Source organism: Galeopterus variegatus, unplaced genomic scaffold (genome assembly GCF_000696425.1).
Source record: "Galeopterus variegatus unplaced genomic scaffold, G_variegatus-3.0.2 Scaffold643, whole genome shotgun sequence".
NCBI lineage: Eukaryota > Metazoa > Chordata > Mammalia > Dermoptera > Cynocephalidae > Galeopterus > Galeopterus variegatus.
The window spans coordinates 64,093-84,028 of NW_007726754.1; the positions used below are offsets into that span (position 1 = coordinate 64,093).

The 19,936-nt window shown below is 37.9% G+C and overlaps 1 protein-coding gene across 2 annotated transcripts in view; it reads left to right on the forward strand.

The window, feature by feature from the left end:
- The window catches only part of ITSN1 (intersectin 1 (SH3 domain protein)), a 146,014-nt gene that overhangs the window by 62,977 nt on the left and 63,101 nt on the right, over positions 1-19,936 (forward strand). For both annotated transcript variants that reach the window (XM_008570921.1, XM_008570920.1), the window contains exons 16-21: positions 2,546-2,673; positions 5,260-5,486; positions 7,386-7,507; positions 9,668-9,682; positions 17,170-17,417; positions 19,292-19,451. In XM_008570921.1, the coding sequence (XP_008569143.1) occupies positions 2,546-2,673; positions 5,260-5,486; positions 7,386-7,507; positions 9,668-9,682; positions 17,170-17,417; positions 19,292-19,451 (900 nt within the window). The remainder of the gene's footprint in view (positions 1-2,545; positions 2,674-5,259; positions 5,487-7,385; positions 7,508-9,667; positions 9,683-17,169; positions 17,418-19,291; positions 19,452-19,936) is intronic.

Below are 19,936 nucleotides of genomic sequence, written 5' to 3' on the forward strand. Positions count from 1 at the left end.
TGGGGCTCTGGTCCCTCTCTTAGGACGTTTAGAGTTTGATTTAATACCACTACAGTTCTCATTTTCCTATCAAGATATGAACTTCAGCCAAGAGTGAAGATTACTTTTAACAGCAGGAATGGCCCATTATTCCATTTGTCTCTGAAATATCAAGTCCAAAATATTAACCAGGTTTTGCATTCATATTATTAGAGAATATTTATTCTTGGTTACAAATTATTATGAAAACCAATAGAACTTATTTTTTAAACATATTAAAATTAAGTTTATATCCCATGGTATCGCAGTGAGAAAGATAATGAAGAATGGAATTTATTTTGCCTAGTGTTGATTTTTTCCTCTAGGTCAGAATTTTAAAGAGTCAGAGTGAGGCTTCGTCATTACTTTCCAGTTTTTATTCTTTGCCCTCTCCCTAGCCAAACCCCTATTCCTGGTGTCCTTCTTGACTTGGAAGTGACATGCCCAGGGCTTTTGCCATGGGGACTAGTCCACCAGTCTGGGCCTCACAAAGTTACCTCTTCCTGTTGTGTCCTGCTTGGATATTACCAGTGTCATCTGCTGGGTTCCCCTCTGAAACCCCTTCCTTTCTTCTTTCTCACCTTCTCTCTCCTTCCAACGCTCCCCTACCATGTACATTTCTCCCCCAGTCCCCTAATCTCCAGTTGAACTATCTTGTGTCTCATTGTTTCCTTTTAGAACTTCTCATAGTTTCTTACAGTTTACACAACACATGTACAGTTGTCCTTCTATGTCCATGGGGTTTGGTTACAGGACCTCCCACAGATACCAATATCCAAGGATGCTCAAGTCCCTGATATAAAATGGCACAGTATTTGCATATAGGCTACACACATCCTCCTGTGTACTTTAAATCATCTCTAGATTACTTATAATACCTACTACAGTGTAAACACTATGTAAATAGTTGTTACACTGTTTAGGGAATAATAAAGAAAAAAAGTTTGCACATATTCACTACAGACGCTTTATTTCCTGAGTATTTTTAATCTGAGGTTGGTCAAATCCACAGATGCAGAACCCATGGATATGGAAGGCTGACTGTATGAGCATTCTAACTTTAATCTCAGAACTGTTAAGCTAGTAGGAAAAGGTTAGCCTAGCTCTTAGGGCTTTTCTCCAGTAACAAATGCATTTAACACTGACTATCTCTCCACCTTTGTTGTTTCAATCTCTGAATGAATCTAAAGGAGGAATTTAGGCTCTGGTAGAAACCTGCCCATCTGGATTTGCCAGTGAGCAAGGTGATAGGATAGAAGACAGGGCAGACCTTACTCCTTAAATCTCCCCATATAGCCCCCTGGGCTGCCAACTGGGAGAACCAACCCTAGTTAATCCCAGAAGTCAACTGGAAATACACTGTCAGTTCTACTGGGCACTTCGACTCATCTGATTTATTGTTGACCGAAATAAGAGGAGTTTCAATGACTGAATCTGTTAGTGACGATTTGATTTCTATGGAGTCAGAGGGTTTCCCCCTCAACAGGTGTTTCCTTGTTCTTCATACTTTTGGGTGTTCAAACTTCTGACTGGGTACTTTAGTATCATAGAATACATTTTATTTTCAGTAGCCTGCTAAGGAAATTACTGCCATTCCTAGACTGGTATCAAGTGAGGAAATTGTATCCAAGGTGGTCATGATCAAATTATAGCTTTACACCTTCAGTCTGACTGCTGGTTTAGTTTGGGACAGTTGGCAACTTCGTGGATGGATTTAAAAAGAAAAGATGCTCTGGAAGAGGTGTGATTTGAAGAAAAATAGGGGGGTAAGAGGTGAAGCAGTGGAGCAGAGGGGTGTCCATTTGTTCTGAGGTAGCATATGATAAGAAAGAAGTGAGGTTTTAATGGAGGTAGTATGTGAAGAAGAGGTGTGTGTATTTTCAGGCCAGTAGAGGTTAATGTTGATTCATTATATGAAGAACCTTAATTAAGGTTTTATTCATGATCATTGCCATACCTTAAAACTAGTTCTGTTCTGCTATTATAACGAGCCGTTAGCAGTTTAGCTCCTCTACTGCCATTCCCTAGTAAGTCCCTTCTAAAGCAAATCATGGAAAATGGTATAGTGTGTGATAGCTCATTAGAATGTAATCTTTTTTTTTTTTTTGTCTTTTGTCTGTGTCCGGCAATGGATCGCAACCCTCAGTGTTGCCCCCGTACCGGACCGGGGACCGGCAACGGGATTGCAACCCTCGGTGTTGCTCCCGCGCCTCGCTCAGCCAGTGAGCGGGAACCGGTCTGTATGTGGGATCCGAACCCTCGGGCGGGAGCGCTGCCGCGCTTCCCAAGCGGCGCACTATCCAGTGCGCCACCGGGCCGGCCCTAGAATGTAATCTTGAGTAGCCTTTGGAAATCAGTCAAGTCAAATGTAGAGTGATTTTAGTTTTTTGAGTTAACATGTTCCAACTCTGAAATGTAACCTCCTAAGTGCCCTAGGCTTCCCCACTATAAAATGTTGCATGCTGATAAACAGTTAAATTGCCTATCATCTCATGTCATTACATGCTCTTATCTTGATTATTTATAGGAACTAAGAGAAATACATAATAAGCAGCAACTTCAGAAGCAAAAGTCTATAGAGGCTGAACGACTGAAACAGAAAGAACAAGAGCGAAAGATCATAGAATTAGAAAAACAAAAAGAGGAAGCCCAAAGGTGAGTCTTTACAGTGAATTGTGGACCCATCTGGAAGGAACTTTGAGTATTTACTATTCTTTGCCTGGCTTCTCCAAGTGGTTACTGCACCAGAAAGAGCCATAAGTCTCTAACGTGTGTGAGAGGTGTTTTTTTGTGTGTGTGTGCATGTGCACAAGCAAAAACGGGTGTATATAAATCTCTGCATATATGAGTACTCCCTGAAGTTTTTGATTAGTTTCCAGAGTTCTCCCAAGTTACTACCATGTAGATAAACAGAATTATACAAGGAAATTGGGACACTTGGTATGCTCGTTTGAATGCTAATGACCAAAATACGTTTCCAGTTCACAGCCTTTTAATAACAGTGGTGGTCAGAGTGCCTGGTTTGAAATCAAAGCCCCTGAGCTAGCTTACCACACAGGGCTTCTCCTGCAGGACCAAGAGTGTGTCACTCTGTCTTCTTTCTCCTTTTTTTCAACTGCAGATTGACTGGAATACAAAAGGAGAAAATTTGCCACTGTTGCTTAGGATACAGACACATTTCTGCCTGTTTTTGTTTGGATATTTGTATTTGTGTTTTTTTATTTTTACTTGTAGCTTTCTGTAGGAAATTGTAGAAATTTGTTAACTTTTGATGTGTCTGATTTTATTATTGAATATTTGCTTTTTAGATTTTAGTTAATTTTAGACTCCAGAAAATAAAAATGACCAAATGTCACAACAATATGCAGTAAATTATAAAAATTGGTTGTTGAAATTAAACTGAAAAGATGAGGAAACAGATACTTGAGGCAAGTCATTGACCTTAGTGAGCTGAACTCAGTTTAACTGCCCAGAGTGATAAATGCTTTGTTATGGGCATATATAGTATTCTTCACCAGTTGTTTGTGTATATTTTTGTTTGTTTATATATTTGTTTTTTAATGCCAGTGGGGAGGTGGTTGGGGCCTCAAACCAATTTAGAGAACTATTTCATGGTTTTTGTGGGAGTGGGAATAAGGATTACCTCCATGGATGTGTTGATTAATTCTAATTTCATGCTTTTATCTTCAAAGTTTATAAAATGCTTTTATTATTCACACTATATTGAATTAAACTTTTACATTCCTACAGAGTAGAAAAAAGATAAAATACTGTAATACAAAAAATATCACAATACAAATATAATATGTAATACTTATTCCAATTATATAGATAATTAGTACCTAATTAATATTCCCTATTCCTCCCAAAAATGTTTGTGTTCTCAAAAAAAGACATTTTAAAAATTGTAAGTGTTCAAAATTTAAGTTAAAAAATAATTCTACTACACTAAATTTTCATATTCACACAGAGTAGAATAAATATAATTTTTGACAACGGAGAATAAAAGTATAATGTGTTTACATATGTTCCTGTGGCAGTTTTCTCTTTTTCTTTTTCTTTTTTTTTTACATTAAAAATTTTTTTTTTACTTTATCAATATACAATGTAGTTGATTTTCGTGTCCCTTTACCAATTTCCTGTGGCAGTTTTCTAATTCCAAGAGATGACCTTTATGCTGTTGCAGGATAACAGTTCAGGGTGGAGACTCTGGAATCGGGCTGCCTGGGATTGAACCCCAGGCACGTATGGCTATGAGACTTGAACAATTCATTTGGTATCTCTGCCTCAGCTTCCTTATCTGTAAAATGGGGTTAATAATAGGACCTAAACACCTGCTGGGAGGGCTAAAGGAGCTAATTTATGGAGAGCTAGTTATTATCATATCATTTGTTATTGTACGTTACTTTCACTTAAAGTGTTTTCTGATTTTATAATATATCATGTAATAAGAGAAAGATCATTCCTGGTCTTTTCAAGGCCTAGATTTAATTGCAATTATCTATTTGTGTCAGTTACTCTGAAAAATAAAATAGTCGAAGTCAGTAAAGTACCTTCAGGTTTTGGGAACAATGTGTGTGCATGTAAATGTGGTAAGGAATTTTAATGATCTGATTGATCATGTGCTTATTTTAACAATACTTCATTTGCAATGTTGGGCATACTTTATTTTCACAGAAGTTATGTTCCTGTGTGTTTTGTTAGTTTTTTTTCCGTTTAATTTGGTTTAAAGCAATTATCTATTTGTGTCAGTTACTCTGAAAAATAAAATAGTCGAAGTCAGTAAAGTACCTTCAGGTTTTGGGAACAATGTGTGTGCATATAAATGTGGTAAGGAATTTTAATGATCTGATTGATCATGTGCTTATTTTAACAATACTTCATTTGCAATGTTGGGCATACTTTATTTTCACAGAAGTTATGTTCCTGTGTGTTTTGTTAGTTTTTTTTTACAGTTTAATATGTTTTAACATTGAGAAGTATTTTTCTTATTCTTGTAAACCACTTTATAAAATACATCAGAAATTTCCTTTCTTTGTTTTCCTGAATCATGTGATTTCATCTCACTAAGAATTGGAGCCCTGAAAGCCTTTGTTTCATTGATTTAATTGCTCCATCTAAGAACAATATTCCCTTGATGTTTAGCATCTCATTGAGTAGATGGAGATTTTTGTGAAAAGAGATGACATAGTGTTAAATCAGAGTGGCTTCCTTGCTGTAATCAAGCATTTTTGTTGGCAGACGAGCTCAGGAAAGGGACAAGCAGTGGCTGGAGCATGTGCAGCAGGAGGATGAGCATCAGCGGCCAAGAAAACTCCACGATGAGGAAAAACTGAAAAGGGAAGAGAGCATCAAAAAGGATGGAGATGAAAAAGGCAAACAAGAAGCACAGGACAGGCTAGGTCGGCTTTTCCTTCAACCCCAAGAACCAGTTAAGCCAGCTCTCCAAGCACCCTGGTCCACTGCAGGTATTAGAAGCCAAAAAAAAAAATTCTAGAAAAAAAGTCATCTTCTCTCCAGAGCCTCTTGAGAAATGTTCATATCTAATCAGGCCCTATCGTGGCTACATTAGTAGAAATGAGAATGGCAATGTCTTGTTTTGGGCGACACAGCACTTCCTTCTCCAGAATCATTAGAGACCTGTTTAATTCTTCCACCACCATGCTGACCTCTGCCCCGACCATACTGGCATCTAGCAGTCCTCTACAGAATGAACAAAAGTGGCGTGTATTTCCATTATCAAACCCCTTTTGTACACCTGTATTCCAAACAGTGGTCTTAACCTATCCTGCAAAAAGAACCTGTTGCCTCTCCAGTTTGTTATTTTCCCCAGGAATTTCTGAGCTGTCTCTGCAGCAGAAGTGTAACCTTTCCCCCTTGCCTGCACTGGTGTAATGTTCCCTGTCTTCAGCCTGCACTCCATAAAACTGTGTGTTTTACCATTTGAAAAGTATTACAGTGTTTTGCTCTTTGAACGTAATTTGCCTCTTTAAAACAAAAAAGTAAATGAAAGACTTAGCTAGGAAATAGCTAGGAGAAGCTATCCCTTATATAATATCGGATACAAGCTAGAATATATTTTTAAAATTCTTGTGTGGTTGTATAATATTGAACAGCTTTACAAATAATACACAGCTGAAGAAAGTGATTGCTTTTTCTTTATATGTTAAATTATATCAATTTTATTTGTTTGGTCATCTGTGTGCTTTTTATTGCTATGGTTTATAGAAAGACAAAAAAGAAACACACTTTCAAGCTAGTCTGTAAAGGTTCACTTGTTTGCTGTCTGCACAGTGGGCAGGGATGGGAGCGAAGGTACAGGGTTGGGTCATGCCCCATCCCTGCTGTAGGATGCAGCTGCTCAGGGGAAAAGATCATGAGGCATCAGATCCACATGGTAGCAATTGTGTCATAGGAGGGCAAATTTATTTTTTGATAGTTTTTAAAATCTGAAAATAATTTCACTGTCATTTGATCTTAGGCATTAAGTTCCTTCCTCCTAGTATAGTGCTTCCTCTGAGTGTAAAATGAGGATTTATTTTTCCTTTTGGTCATTGGGAAATTTTGCCTATCTTACAAGACCACATGCAGATCATACTTCCCCCCTTACTGCTTTGCAGATGGGAATGTGTTGAAATACTTGTAGCTCTTAGGTAGAAAAGTTCAGAGGGCTGTTATTAGTTATTGTTAACCAGAATCCAAAATATTCCCTGCTCACATGCACTTTTTAAAATTTTCATTTCATTTTAAATGAAATTATTTTCATCTAGGGTCCATCCTTAGGCTCTTTTGTTCCCTAGGAAATGTAGAGGAAGACTTCACCAGGGATTATCAGTAATAACCATTCTTGGTGAAATCAACACTTATGTTTATATGATCATGTTAAGTGCCTAAAATATCAGCATTTCCAGGTCTTTTAATATGGAAAGTTGTGCTTCCCTGTCCCCTTCCAAGCAAATTTTCTCCTTGGCTGATTCAGATTTTGGATCATATCCTAACTGCTGTGTTGTGCTCAACACCCTGGGTAGGAAGGAGGGGAGTATTGATACTTTACAGATGTGCACTACTAGAGCTCAAGCCAAGAGGCAGAGAGAAGGGACCATCAGGCAACGTCACTGCACTCAGCATCAGATTGACCTTTGTCTAGAAAAAGTCTCTTAGTGAACTCCAATGGGTTTGAGTTGCTGACATTAGATTCAGCTCTCCTTTGGCATTCAGTATGTGTTTCAGAAATTTCTTGAACGGATGGAAATAGTTCAGATGTTAAGGTAGGCAACAGAGGAGATATCAGTTGCTTGGCTTGTTATACATTTGTGTTCCCTGTAATGTTTTATTTTTGTTGTCTTCCCCCACTTTTCTGTAAATAGAGAAAGGCCCGCTTACAATTTCTGGACAGGAGAATGTAAAAGTGGTATATTACCGAGCACTTTACCCCTTTGAATCCAGAAGTCATGATGAAATCACTATCCAGCCGGGAGATATAGTCATGGTAAGAAAGACTCCAGTGAGAGTGTCATTTCTGTTGATAATTAGCATCTGTCCTCTTTCAGCACTTCATTCGACAATTGTGAAATTGTTGGCCAGTGTGAAATCCAGTAATCCAACATTTAGGTTTTGAAGTGTGAGGTCCAGTCTTCTTCCTTTTCTATTAGAATGAAAGATGGTGTTTAAAAAACATACTCTAGCATCACTTTAAAATACAGTTGTTAAACACATTGTGTACTCATCACAGCCTTAGCATATTTTTAAATCTATGAATGTCTGGTAATTTCAGAGTTTAGATTACTATTTATATCCTATGGATAGTCTTTAAGAAATAGTTTTAAATGCAAAACATTCTATTATTATTCTGATAATTGCCATTGATAACTTTTGTGTCTTTGGGTCAAAGCATCTCTTTTTTTTTCCTTTAGTTAACTTCGAATTATGTAGAAAGTAATGAATTAAATACAGTTAATTTGCTTTCCTACATTGTAAATTAACAGATAAAATAGTTCAGAATTTTGCTTTGTTGTAAATTCATCTTATGATTATAACTAAAACTATAAGTACCAGTTTAAGAAAGACAATAAAGCAATATGGTTGTCCTAAATTATTTTCTAAAAGAAAACACTAGTTCCTTGATCTAGTTATTCTCTTAAGAATAGGTGTCTTAGAAGTGGTCAAACTTTGCTTTACTCTTAGTGTTTTTTAAAAAGAGATGGGAATGGTTGAGAATTTTTTAAAAACTACCAAAAATTAAGAACTAAGACAACCATATTTCTCATACTAGGACTATGTGTCTTTGAAATATTAAAGGGTATTGCATACCTCATTGTACTATCATGCCTTCATCTTGCCTGTGTGCGTAATATCTCTGTGTGTAGAATATATGATCTGTAATGGGCCAAAATATATAGAAAGAACAATGTGTTTGGCACTTGGAGAAATTAGTCTCCCTTATTTTTTGACTGCTGCTTTTTCTGTAATAACCATGGGCTGGAGGAGTCAAGGCCAGAGGTCCCAAATCTTTAAGTCAAAATCACCTTAACAGTAATGAAAACCTCTTCAGATATTCTCCATGCCTTCATTTGGCACAGTTACTGAATGCCTGAAGCATGCTGTGTGCCTGCCTCGCTCGTACTTTACAGAGGAGCCATTGGTTTTTCTGAAGTTTGGGCACGCCGCTCCTACATGGGTGCAGTGACAGGACGTAGCAACCATGTGTTTGTAGGCTTTCTTCTGTTTCCTGCACTGTGCTTTCTAGTGGCCTGAAGCTGCTTTACTCATACTGCCTCATATTTACAATAGTGTGTCTTTTAAAGCAGATTAATTATAAAGTATGAGTAAATACCATGCAATAGCAGGAATCCCAAAATTCTGAAAATCTAAAAATTCTGAAAATACAAGGGTACTTCAAAAAGTCTGTGGAGGGCCGGCCCGGTGGCGCACTCGGTAGAGTGTGGCACTTGCGAGCGCGGCGGCGCTCCCGCCGAGGGTTCGGATCCCATATACAGACCGGTCCGCTCACTGGTTGAGCACGGTGCGGGCGCGACACCGAGGGTTGTGATCCCGTTGCCGGTCACGAAAAAAGACAAAAAAAGGAAAAAAAAAAAAAAGTCTGTGGAAAGGCTGACCGGTAGAGCATGGTGTTGATAACACTAAGATCTAGGGTTTGATCTCTGTATGGCCCAGCCACCCCCACCCACCCCCCCCAAAAAAAAGTTCATGGAACTTGATTCCTGGACAGGAACTTTTTGAAGACTTTGTACAATGTGACATCAGGTAGGGCCTCATTATAAAGTGTTTTTTTTACCCTGAAAAAAAGAAGCCTAATGTTTATGAAACTGGATTTGTTACAACACAAATGCAGAAGAGTAATGCTCACAGGATGCAGAAAAGTAATGCTCTTTTAAAATAAGGAAATGTTATGAAATGTTATGATAATGAAATGGTACAGGTCATTTCTATTTTAATGAGAAAGTCCCGCTCATTTTCAGGGTATATTCAGGTGTGCCCCTGTAATCTTAGTCCTGTTACAATGATATTGAATTGGCTAGTTAATAACCAGCTTGATTAGACAAGTAGAGTTTAGATATGCTGTGAGAATAAAGCATGTCATTAAACATATATTTTGCCTTGCTTTCAAACCTTTGCTTTCCTGGTGGAGGTTAAAGGGGAATGGGTAAGTGCTACCTAACTGTCAGGAAGTCTGCATCTTATTCAATGTTTTGTTCTTTTAAAGTACTTTAATTCTAAGTACACGTATCTTTGGGTGTTGCTGTGGCAATAAAAATGTTTTGAGTTCGTGTAGTAGGTTGTACTTAAATTAAAACAAAAAAGAAACAAAGAGGTAAATCTTCTGAATTTGTGTGCCAGGTTTCTAGTTACTAGATTCCATTTAAGGAGTAACTTGAAGGCTGTGTATTTGGCCAGTGATTAGGTCAAGTCTGCATCATAGGCCATGGATGAAGAGTTCCAAGTAGATTAAATTTAAAAGATAATGTTCTAAAAATATTTTTTTAAAAAGAATATTATAATAATTTTCTGGCTAAGCTATAAAAACCAGAAGCCATAAAAGGCAAAAATGGACAGATTTGACAGGATACAAAAATTTAAATTTTTATATTGCAAAATACCTAAGAGACCAAGGGTTACTATCCATATTACATAAAGACTCCAAACAGTTACTGTGAAAGAGACCCACAAGCCTTGGACAAGTAACTAGCAGGTAGGAGGGATATTCATAAATTAAAAGTAAGTGACTAAAAAAGTACGTGAAATGATGCTTAACTTCATGGGTGATCAGAAAAATGCAAGTTAAGAAAAACCAAAATAGCATTGTTCCTTTATCAAATGAGAAAATTTAGAAGTTTGATAATATTCAGTTTTGTCAAAAGTGTAGGAAAAATGTAATACACATTGTCAGCATGGTTGTATAAATCGTTTTAGCCATTTGAAGAGCAATTTGTCAGTACCTTTTCAAATTTTAAATTCTCATTTCCCTTGGCCCAGAAATTCTGTTTTTCTCCCCCCTTTAGGCTTTTTTTGGGCATATGCACAAATATGTGTGTACATAGATGTTCACTGCGGCATTGTTGGTAAAAGCAAAAAAAGGAAACAACCCAATGTCCATCAGTAAGGGGAAGATTGAAATAAATGATGATAAAGCTAGATAATATAATGAAGATGTTTTAAAAAGTATGTAGATACAGGGCCGGCCTGGTGGCGCACTGGAGAGTGCGCCGCTTGGGAGCGCGGCGGCACTCCTGCCGAGGGTTCGGATCCCATGTGGAGACCGGTTCCCGCTCACTGGCTGAGCGTGGTGCGGGCGCAACACTGAGGGTTGCGATCCTGTTGCTGGTCCCTGGTACGGGCGCGACACCGAGGGTTGCGATCCCCTTACCGGTCAGTAAAAAAGACAAAAAGGAAACAAAAAAAAAAAGTATGTAGACACAAATAAGATCTCCAATAAAAAAGCTGAAGGAATATGTCTAGTATCATTTCATTTTGGTTAAAAATAAAACTGTACGTGTATATATGTGAATGTTTATATATGCATAATTAGCAGTCTTGGAATATATACATGAAACTGTAAATAATGGTTACCACTGAGCAGTAAAGAGGAGGCTTTCATGTTTAATATAATTTTTTAATTTGATTTTTCCAAAATATTTTAACATTTGTACATATTTGTGGGGTACAGTGCATTGTTTCATGTTTAATTTTATGTACTTCTATATTATCTTCATATTTATAAATGTATTATGTTTGTAATTTTTGATGAAACACTAAAAATAAGTCCAACTTCAAGGACAAGTATAATAGAAAATGTCTAACCAGGACTGGAATAATATTTACTTTATCTCAGACATCCTGGATATTTAATGAAATGGGGAATGTGCCATTAGGCATAAATTATTGGCTTGCCCAAAGGACAGAGTCTTCATTTTGTACTACAGAATGCAGTGTGACACTTCAAGTGCCATTCAACTGTTTTATCTTTGTGAGATTAGCAATCAGTGCAAGAAGATGGAAATTAACATGTAATAGCAACAGGTTTTTTGTTTCATGAAGTTTGCAGTTAAGAAACATGAGCAGGCAAAATATTACTATCAATGAGAGGTTCACTTTTACTTTTCTGCGTACAGTAATTATAAAATTTTCAGATTTCTCAAACTTCCTTGAAAGAAGCCTAACAATATTTCCTTTTGTAATGTAGGCAGTGTTGGGGGGTGAGCTTTAAAATATTTTTGCTTTTGGAAAAACTCGATTATCAGCCCAGTGTTCTCCAAAAATATATTTTTTCATTGTTAACAAAAATTTAATGTGATATATCTTATATGTGATCCTGTTCTAAATGTTAAAGAAGTAGAGGATGCCTGCCATTCACATTTAAAATCTTTTTAGAAAAATTGAGAGAAACACATGGAAAAGCCAATGAATTTCTGAGTGAATATACACTAACTGCTAGGAATGTAAAAGAAGAAAGGAATCGTGTGAACTAATATGCTTAGGGAAGACTTATTAATGAAAGCTTCTTAGTTGGGTTTGACCTTGAAGGCTAAGGTTTAGGTGCTTTGAGAATATATAGCCTCTCTTCTGATCTGGAGGTCCTAATATTTGGAGGGTGAATAAATCAAATTTGACATCCATAACATATTGGAAGAGGATGAGAAATGAGACCTGTGCTCACTGCTGTTTTGTTGAGGACAACTTAAGAACAACACTGGCTGATCATCTAAATGCTGATCCTTGGACTCTCATGGGACCAAGTGCATCTGAATTGCTTAGGGAGCTCCAAAAAAATAACCATGCCAGGGCTCACCCCCAGAGATTCTGGAAAATTTTAATCCATGTATGATATTCAGAATTTTCTCCAGGTGGTTCTGTTAGGGAGTCAGTTTGGGGAACCACTAATCTAATCTCTTTTCCTGTCAGGACTAATCCTAAATCATTTCTCTTAAAAATATCTAAAGAAGGGCTGGCTGGTTAGCTTAGCTGGTTAGACCACGGGTTGTAACAACAAGGTCAAAGGTTCAGATTCCTGTAGTGGCCAGCCGCCAAAAAAAAAAAAAAAAAAAAAATCCAGAGAAGATCGTATAACTTCGTATAATGTATGCTATACGAAGTGGAACCACTAATCTAATCTCTTTTCCTGTCAGGACTAATCCTAAATCATTTCTCTTAAAAATATCTAAAGAAGGGCTGGCTGGTTAGCTTAGCTGGTTAGACCACGGGTTGTAACAACAAGGTCAAAGGTTCAGATTCCTGTAGTGGCCAGCCGCCAAAAAAAAAAAAAAAAAAAAATATCCAGAGAAGAAGGGACTTCTGTAGCAGTTATCAGCCATCAACCAGATCAGTTTATTCTGAAAATTGTTTACTGTCTCAGTGTTACTCTTCTATCAATTTGAACTCACTTTTTTCCCCTTCTCTTGATGTGATTTATTTTTAATGTAGTCAGTACCTTTTCCTTTTACCTTCCTTAGATTTTTATAAACTTAACATCTGGGCTCGGCTTGTTTAGCAACGATTGGCCATACTATCGCTGCTGTTTTGAGGGTCCAGTACACACATAGGATTATAGGGGTAGGTCACATCTGACTCACTGCCTGTTATGTAATAAAGTTTTATTGGAACACAGCCAGGCTCCTTCATTCGCATATTGTCTACAGCAGCATTTGTGCTACAGTGGCAGACTTGAGTAGTTGTAGCAGCAGAAAAATGTGCTGACCTCTAGGTTACAGCTTTAGAAAAGAGTTTTAATATCCTCATCTAGTAGTTTGGGGGGAAACCTTGTATTTCAAGCCTGGCAAATCCATGAAACATGGCTGCCACCCATTTCTCCTCAGCTCCCAGGCAGCCTAGACCAGCTGGTGTGAGTCGAGACACAGCTTAAATGTGTTTGCTATCCCTGTCCTTTGTCATGCTCTATGAGGGAAGGAGGAATTTCTCTTTATCTCCTTTGTGGCAAGGTCAGAGGTTTTAGAAATATTAATAGTACCTAACGGAGGCGGCAGTAACTGAGCATACAAACAATGAGAAGAGGCATAATATTATCAGGCTTTAACCGAATGGACTTGAATCTGAAATGGCTGCTGGGTATGTTTGACTGTTGCATCAATGACCTACAATATGCAGTATATAATTACTAATATTTTGAAGACTAGCTCTGTAATATAGTCCCAGAAATGTAAGCAACATTTGAGGTTTGTACTTCACTTTGATGTTCCAGTAGATATACCCCCAAATACTTTAGGGTATTGCAGTGAGCCTGGTTAAGTAAAATTATATTAAGACCAAAATTGTTGATAATAAAACCCCCCTTATAGCCACCAGTGGATGATGTACTTTATATGAAAGTCCACATTATAGTCAGCTATGTTACAAAGAAATTTGTGAGCTTGCCTTCTTGGTCTATCATGATCTTATGTTTTTTTCAAAACCAAAGTGGGATTTTGGGTAGTTTCCCAAATCTAGGAAGAAATATTTCTCGTTTTCATATGTCAACCTTTATGCTTTTTCTAAGTGGCTAATTTAATTTAGGTGTTAAGAGTGAGTTCTTATTATATCCTCTGAACCTTAAAATGTAATAATTTATTAAAATTAATGGATCCCAATAAGAATAAGTTAAACTAATTAAGACTTGTTTGGGCTGTTATTGAGATCAGTGAATTTTCTTTGGTTAAAAGTGAAAATATTGATTTTACTGTTGCCTTTAGGAATGGGAGAAGTTCTTGTTTGTAGGGATAAGAGGCTGAGGCAGCCCCTCTCCCCCTCCTAAGTATATGTGTGCCTGTCAGTAGTGCAGCATGCTTTCTGTCATATCTTGGGACATGCTGGGAATGATCAGTTAACCAGAGTGGGAGCTAGACCTGCCTACAGGGTGGAACATTTCCTCTAGGCTTCAGATCCAATTCTAGATGGATCTGAAGCCTTACTAATCAGACAAAGACCCTGTGTCTCAAGGGGATGACAGTGGATCATAGTACATAATTAAAGCAGGTGACAGTTGAGGAGGCCCAAGTTGGACATAACCTGAAGGAGTGCCAGACAGGCAGTGGCCAGGGATCAACTTGAGCCCCTAAAGGATTACTATTGCCAGAAGATAAACCCAGAGGTACCAGGATCCCAGGCAGGCTTCTAGAGCAGGGAAGTCCCATACAGAGAACCAGCCAGAGACTATAACCCAGAGTGAGGGTAAAGTAGAGACCAGGCCAGAAGCTCAAATCAGAGAACTGCAGCACAAAGTCAGAGCTGGACCACAGGAAGGATGGCTTTAAAAATCTGTCATTAAACACTTCTCATATGCCAGGCAGTGTTCTAAATATTTAGCAGTCCTCTCAACCACCATAACAAGACAGGTATTGTTATTATCCCCACTTTATAGATGAAGGAACCACTGAGGCATCAAGAGATTAAACTTGCCCAGAGGCAACCAGTTAATAATTGTAGAACTGGTATTTAAATTGAGCCAGTCTAGGACTGGCCACTTAGCTCAGTTAGAGCATAGTGCTGATAACACAAAGGTCAAGGATTTGGATCCCTGTACCAGCCAGTCACCAATAATAATAATAATAATAATAATAATAATAATAATAATAATAATAAATAAATAAATAAATTGAGCCAGTCTAATTGCGGATCCCTATTCTTGATTATTACACTTTGCTGTCTTGAGGCTCAATCATTGTGTGTTTGGCCTAAGCTCCTAACTCATTCCTGCCTGACATCACCTTTGGCCCTAGAGTAGAGGGGACTGAGCTTGGTTGTTGAACCTACTAAGAAGCGGGGGAGGCCCTGGCATGACTGTGGTCGAAACAGCTATGTTTCCAGTGCAGAGCCGCTGCAAAGTTACAGTGTGTTGTAATATCACCAATAAGTATGAAGGAGGAAGGAAAGACATCTAGCTATTTAAGTTTAGCATAAAAAACTCAAGTAGGAAATAAGTTATCTTAAATCCTCATCTAGAGAAACAATTGGGGCTGCCAAAATAAAAGGAAGTAAGAACAAAACAGTGAGGGGGAGTCAAACGAAAAGTGGATGATTTGCTCAGATGGGTGAAAGTGTGAGCAAGAATGGTGGAACTGTAAACCAAAACTAGAGCCTTTGGAAGTTTTATTGCATTCTAACCAAGGGAACTCCTTTTTGGTTGTTTGATTTCAGCCTTAAAAATTGCTTTTTTCCATGACAATAAAGGTTTCTTAAGTTAGAGAAGCAAGCAGGCATCCTCTACTTGCTGAAGATTTTGTAAATAACCTGTAGAATTAAGTAGAAAGCTAGGTATTCTGTTTTCTCCTAGACCAGGGGACTCCCATACAGAGAACCAACCAGAGACTATTTCTTAGAATGAGGATAAAGTAGAGACCGGGCCAGAAGCTCAAATCAGAGAACTATAGCTCAAAGTTTAACATGAAAGAAGACCCAAGCAACCCCTACCCCAAGTGTTTGTTTATTCAGATAAGCTAATGAGTATTAATTATACCCTGTTACTCACTGTACATTGAGTAGGCGTAGATGTTTGGTTTGTTTAATAGCTTTTTGTGTTATTTTGGTTTTTACCGAATACTTGAGTGGATTAGATAACTGATATTTTTCTAGATTTTCCAAAATCATTGTTGTTAAAGACCCTACCCACTCACTTCTATGATTCTAAAAAGCCATGTTAATGTCCAATGAAGAGTTCAATGTTTTATGTCCTTAGGTAATATATGAAGGCTAAAAATAAGATAAGATCTCTGATAGACCCTTACTTTGACTTATAGTAATGAAAATAATTTTCTAATAGTGAATGTAATCATCCTTCGAAGTCGTTCTCCTGTTGCTCGTAAAATAGAAAGGGTAACTTGTAAAAATAAGTAGAATCATTTTGGCCATTTTGAATGATCTTTTTGAGTCAGAATTAAAATAAAATCATTTAAAGCAAACATTAAAAGCACTTGGTGTAATAAATAGCTATGTGAAAATTTTAAACAGCAGAATTCTATATTCTCATGTACACTTTTGTGAATATTAAAGTTAAATTTATGTAGAAGAAAACTATAGGACCTTATTGAAATTGATGATTGCTATAAATAATCACCTCCTTAGTTTCCTCATCATGTGTCTGTGGAGCTTTTCAAGGGCTAAACACAGCATTCAGCTTTGCTACCCATGGAAGCCATCTAAGGCTGGGTTTTTTATTTTTCTTATCCTTATGCTGAATAAATACTACTTAGCTCTTGGAGGTTTTTAGAGTACTAAATTTGTATTGATTGCTCCCTTTGCTTTCAACTTTAAATAATAAACCCAAGTTAAATTGTTTTTAATAATTACATCACTTCCTGAATGTTGAAGACTATTGGATAACTTTCCAATTCAAAATAGCTCTAAAAACTTAAACTATGTGCTTGAGGACTTCAGGCACTTTATCTTAACTGCCATTATTAGAAAAAGAAAAAAAAGCTACAAAAAAGTATAAAGAGTAAGGACTTGAATTATAGCACTTACTGTTTCTCCAGAGTTAATGATTAGAGACCTTCTTCCCCCACACTTAGAGTAAGGTGAAGAAATTTCTATGCCTCGTGTCAGTCTAAAATTGGCAGAGACTTGGGACTTTGTTGTAGTAGGGTGTTTGGGGTATTGGGGGTTGATTTATTTCCACTTAACTTAAATGTGTGACTTTCCCCACAGGTGGATGAAAGCCAAACTGGAGAACCGGGATGGCTTGGAGGAGAATTAAAAGGAAAGACAGGATGGTTCCCTGCAAACTATGCAGAGAAAATCCCAGAAAACGAAGTTCCTGCTCCAGTCAAAACAGTGACTGATCCAGTGTCTGCTCCTGCCCCAAAACTGGCTGTGCGTGAGACCCCTGCTCCCCTTGCAGTGACCTCTTCAGAGCCCTCCACAACCCCTAACAACTGGGCCGACTTCAGCTCCACGTACGTGTAGGCATGCCATTTCTGATTATTTTTGAAATCCAAAGTTAGTACTGTTTTTTAATTTTGCCTCTCAGTGTTTTTATAGTCTTGGGTTGTCCCTCCACCTAGGGGGTGGGCTCATTTTCATTACCCCTTTCTCTGGCTGGTCTACTGATCTGGATTACGGTCTCTGAATTGTATTTAATGATATTATTGCTCAGTAATGATTTACCATGATACAAAATAAAGCCTGTTATCTTGTTTTGTTCAATAATTTATCTGCCTTTTTTATACTGGTGGAAGAAATGGAGAAATACAGTTTCCTAATAATCTATTTTGACATCCATGTAAGTCAGCAAATATTGAGTCATTTCCTGCATGTAAATAGCACTTTTTTGTTGAGCAGAAACAGAAATTAGATTCAGTCATGTGGTTTTGAATAAGATAGAAAGCTGTTTCCTTTAAAGCTTTCTGCTTTCTTTAGTCTTATACAAATGTATATTGGGGTGAAGAGGTGTGTGCCCTTGGTTTGGGAAATGGCATTAACAGAACCAGGTGTAAGCAGAGGTTTGAAATGACAGATGAAACCGCTGTCTAGACTTCCAGTTATAAGGACATGATCTAGATATGCAGTTGTCTAAAAATATTTTATACTGGGATGCAAGTAAGAGTGATTTGAGTAAGAAGTGTTTTAAATTTTTTTTCAAGTCTAATCATTTTTCTGAAGAAACAAATCGAAGGTAAAGAGTCAAGACATATTGCTGGAGAAAGATCAGATGGAACAAATAGAGGGAAGAAAGGAGAATAATGGCCAAGGGCAGGAGGAAGTAGAGGGAAGGATATAAGGAATAGCAAGTTTTTCATACTTTCATTTTCATGTAAAAGATTGAAGGTGGTAAAGAAAGTTCTTATTATCTAATCTTTGCTTTTAAAAAAATTGCCTTCCAAGTGGAGAAAAAACTGCCTTCCAGTTTGAGACTCTCCCATCCTCTTTTGATCTTGATTGAAAAGTTCTGACTTTTTAAACTAAAGCTTAGGCTAAAATAGAAAACTAATACCATGTTATCCAGGATTTGGTTTTGCTGTGGATCAAATAGTATGACTCTTCCTCAGTAAATGTGTGGTGTGCAGCTCTCCTGCTATAATCATGGGATTCTTATTTCCCAAACCAAAAAGCAGGATGTGCAGTCAAAGGAATTATTTTGATTTTCACATTCGTTTATATGTCTTTTAAAGATGTAAAAAGTAAATTGCATTTAGATCTGCACTCACATAGATGTGTTTACCTAAGATTATAAAATCACAAAATTAAAACTGCCCCCAAGATCCAGGACAACTGGTTACTCTAAGGATGCTACTTCTACTTACCATGGTGCGTAGGCATATGACTGGGTGCTTGCTGAGGATGGATGGGATAGAGAAGTGGTGTTGAGTAGCTCTAGCTGCCAAGCTGGTGGTTTTTATACGTGGCATATAACTTTTTGCTCATTTAGCTATTGTTATTCCAAATGATAATGATCACATGAGGACGTTTCTCTGATACTGTAGACTTACAGAGTATTTCCCTGTTCAGTATTTCATGTGACCCTCCCAAATAACCTAAAGTGGCAGAATATTGTTCCCATGTTATCAATGTGGAAATTCAGATTCAGAGAAACTGTTAGAATTTGCCTGAGGGTTGTCACTAGTATGTGAAGCTCAGACTCAAACCTAAGCCCTGTGCTCATTTTTCTTCTTCTCGTTCTTTGACTGTAGAAAGCCACTTACTTGTACTGGATTTGTGTGACACAGGCTCATAGATCACCGTCTCCTTTTTTTTTTGTACCTTGCTGAGCGTTAAAAGCTCGTGCATCAGGAAGTGCTTGCTCTTTATGGTGGTGTGCTTTTCGTTCCAGGTGGCCCACCAGCATGAATGAGAAACCAGAAACAGATAACTGGGACGTGTGGGCAACCCAGCCTTCTCTCACTGTTCCAAGCGCTGGCCAGTTAAGGCAGAGGTCAGCCTTTACTCCAGCCACAGCCACTGGCTCCTCCCCGTCTCCTGTGCTTGGCCAGGTAAAGACAGCAGTGAAAGTGTGAGCACTTAGCATGCTGTGCAGGGCCCACGGCGTCAGCCAGGGCTTGTTGGCCATGTCATTTAGAAGGAAGCTTCCTTGTGTGGATCTGGGTCGGCCGGCAACGCAAGATCTGGTTCAGGAGCCTGAAATATGTGTGAATAGTCGGAGTTCAGAGGTGGGTAAACTTCTGCCTGGGTTGGGCAGGGAAGCTTCACTGAAGAGGTGGCATTTGAGCTGCATATTGACAGTGGGTAAGTTCTTACTAAGCAATGGAGAATGTTGACATAGCAGACAAAATGCTATAAGGAGAGGCTTTATGGCAGAAAATCAGCATATATTTAAGGAAAATCATGGGTCAATCCCCTTGGCTAGACCATTGAATATTTATCAGAAAAGATGGACTGATTGCAGGCTAACGGGAAACTCTGTAATGCCCTGCTAAGAAGCAGTCATTTCTGAAAGGATAAAGGTGGTTATTTTGAA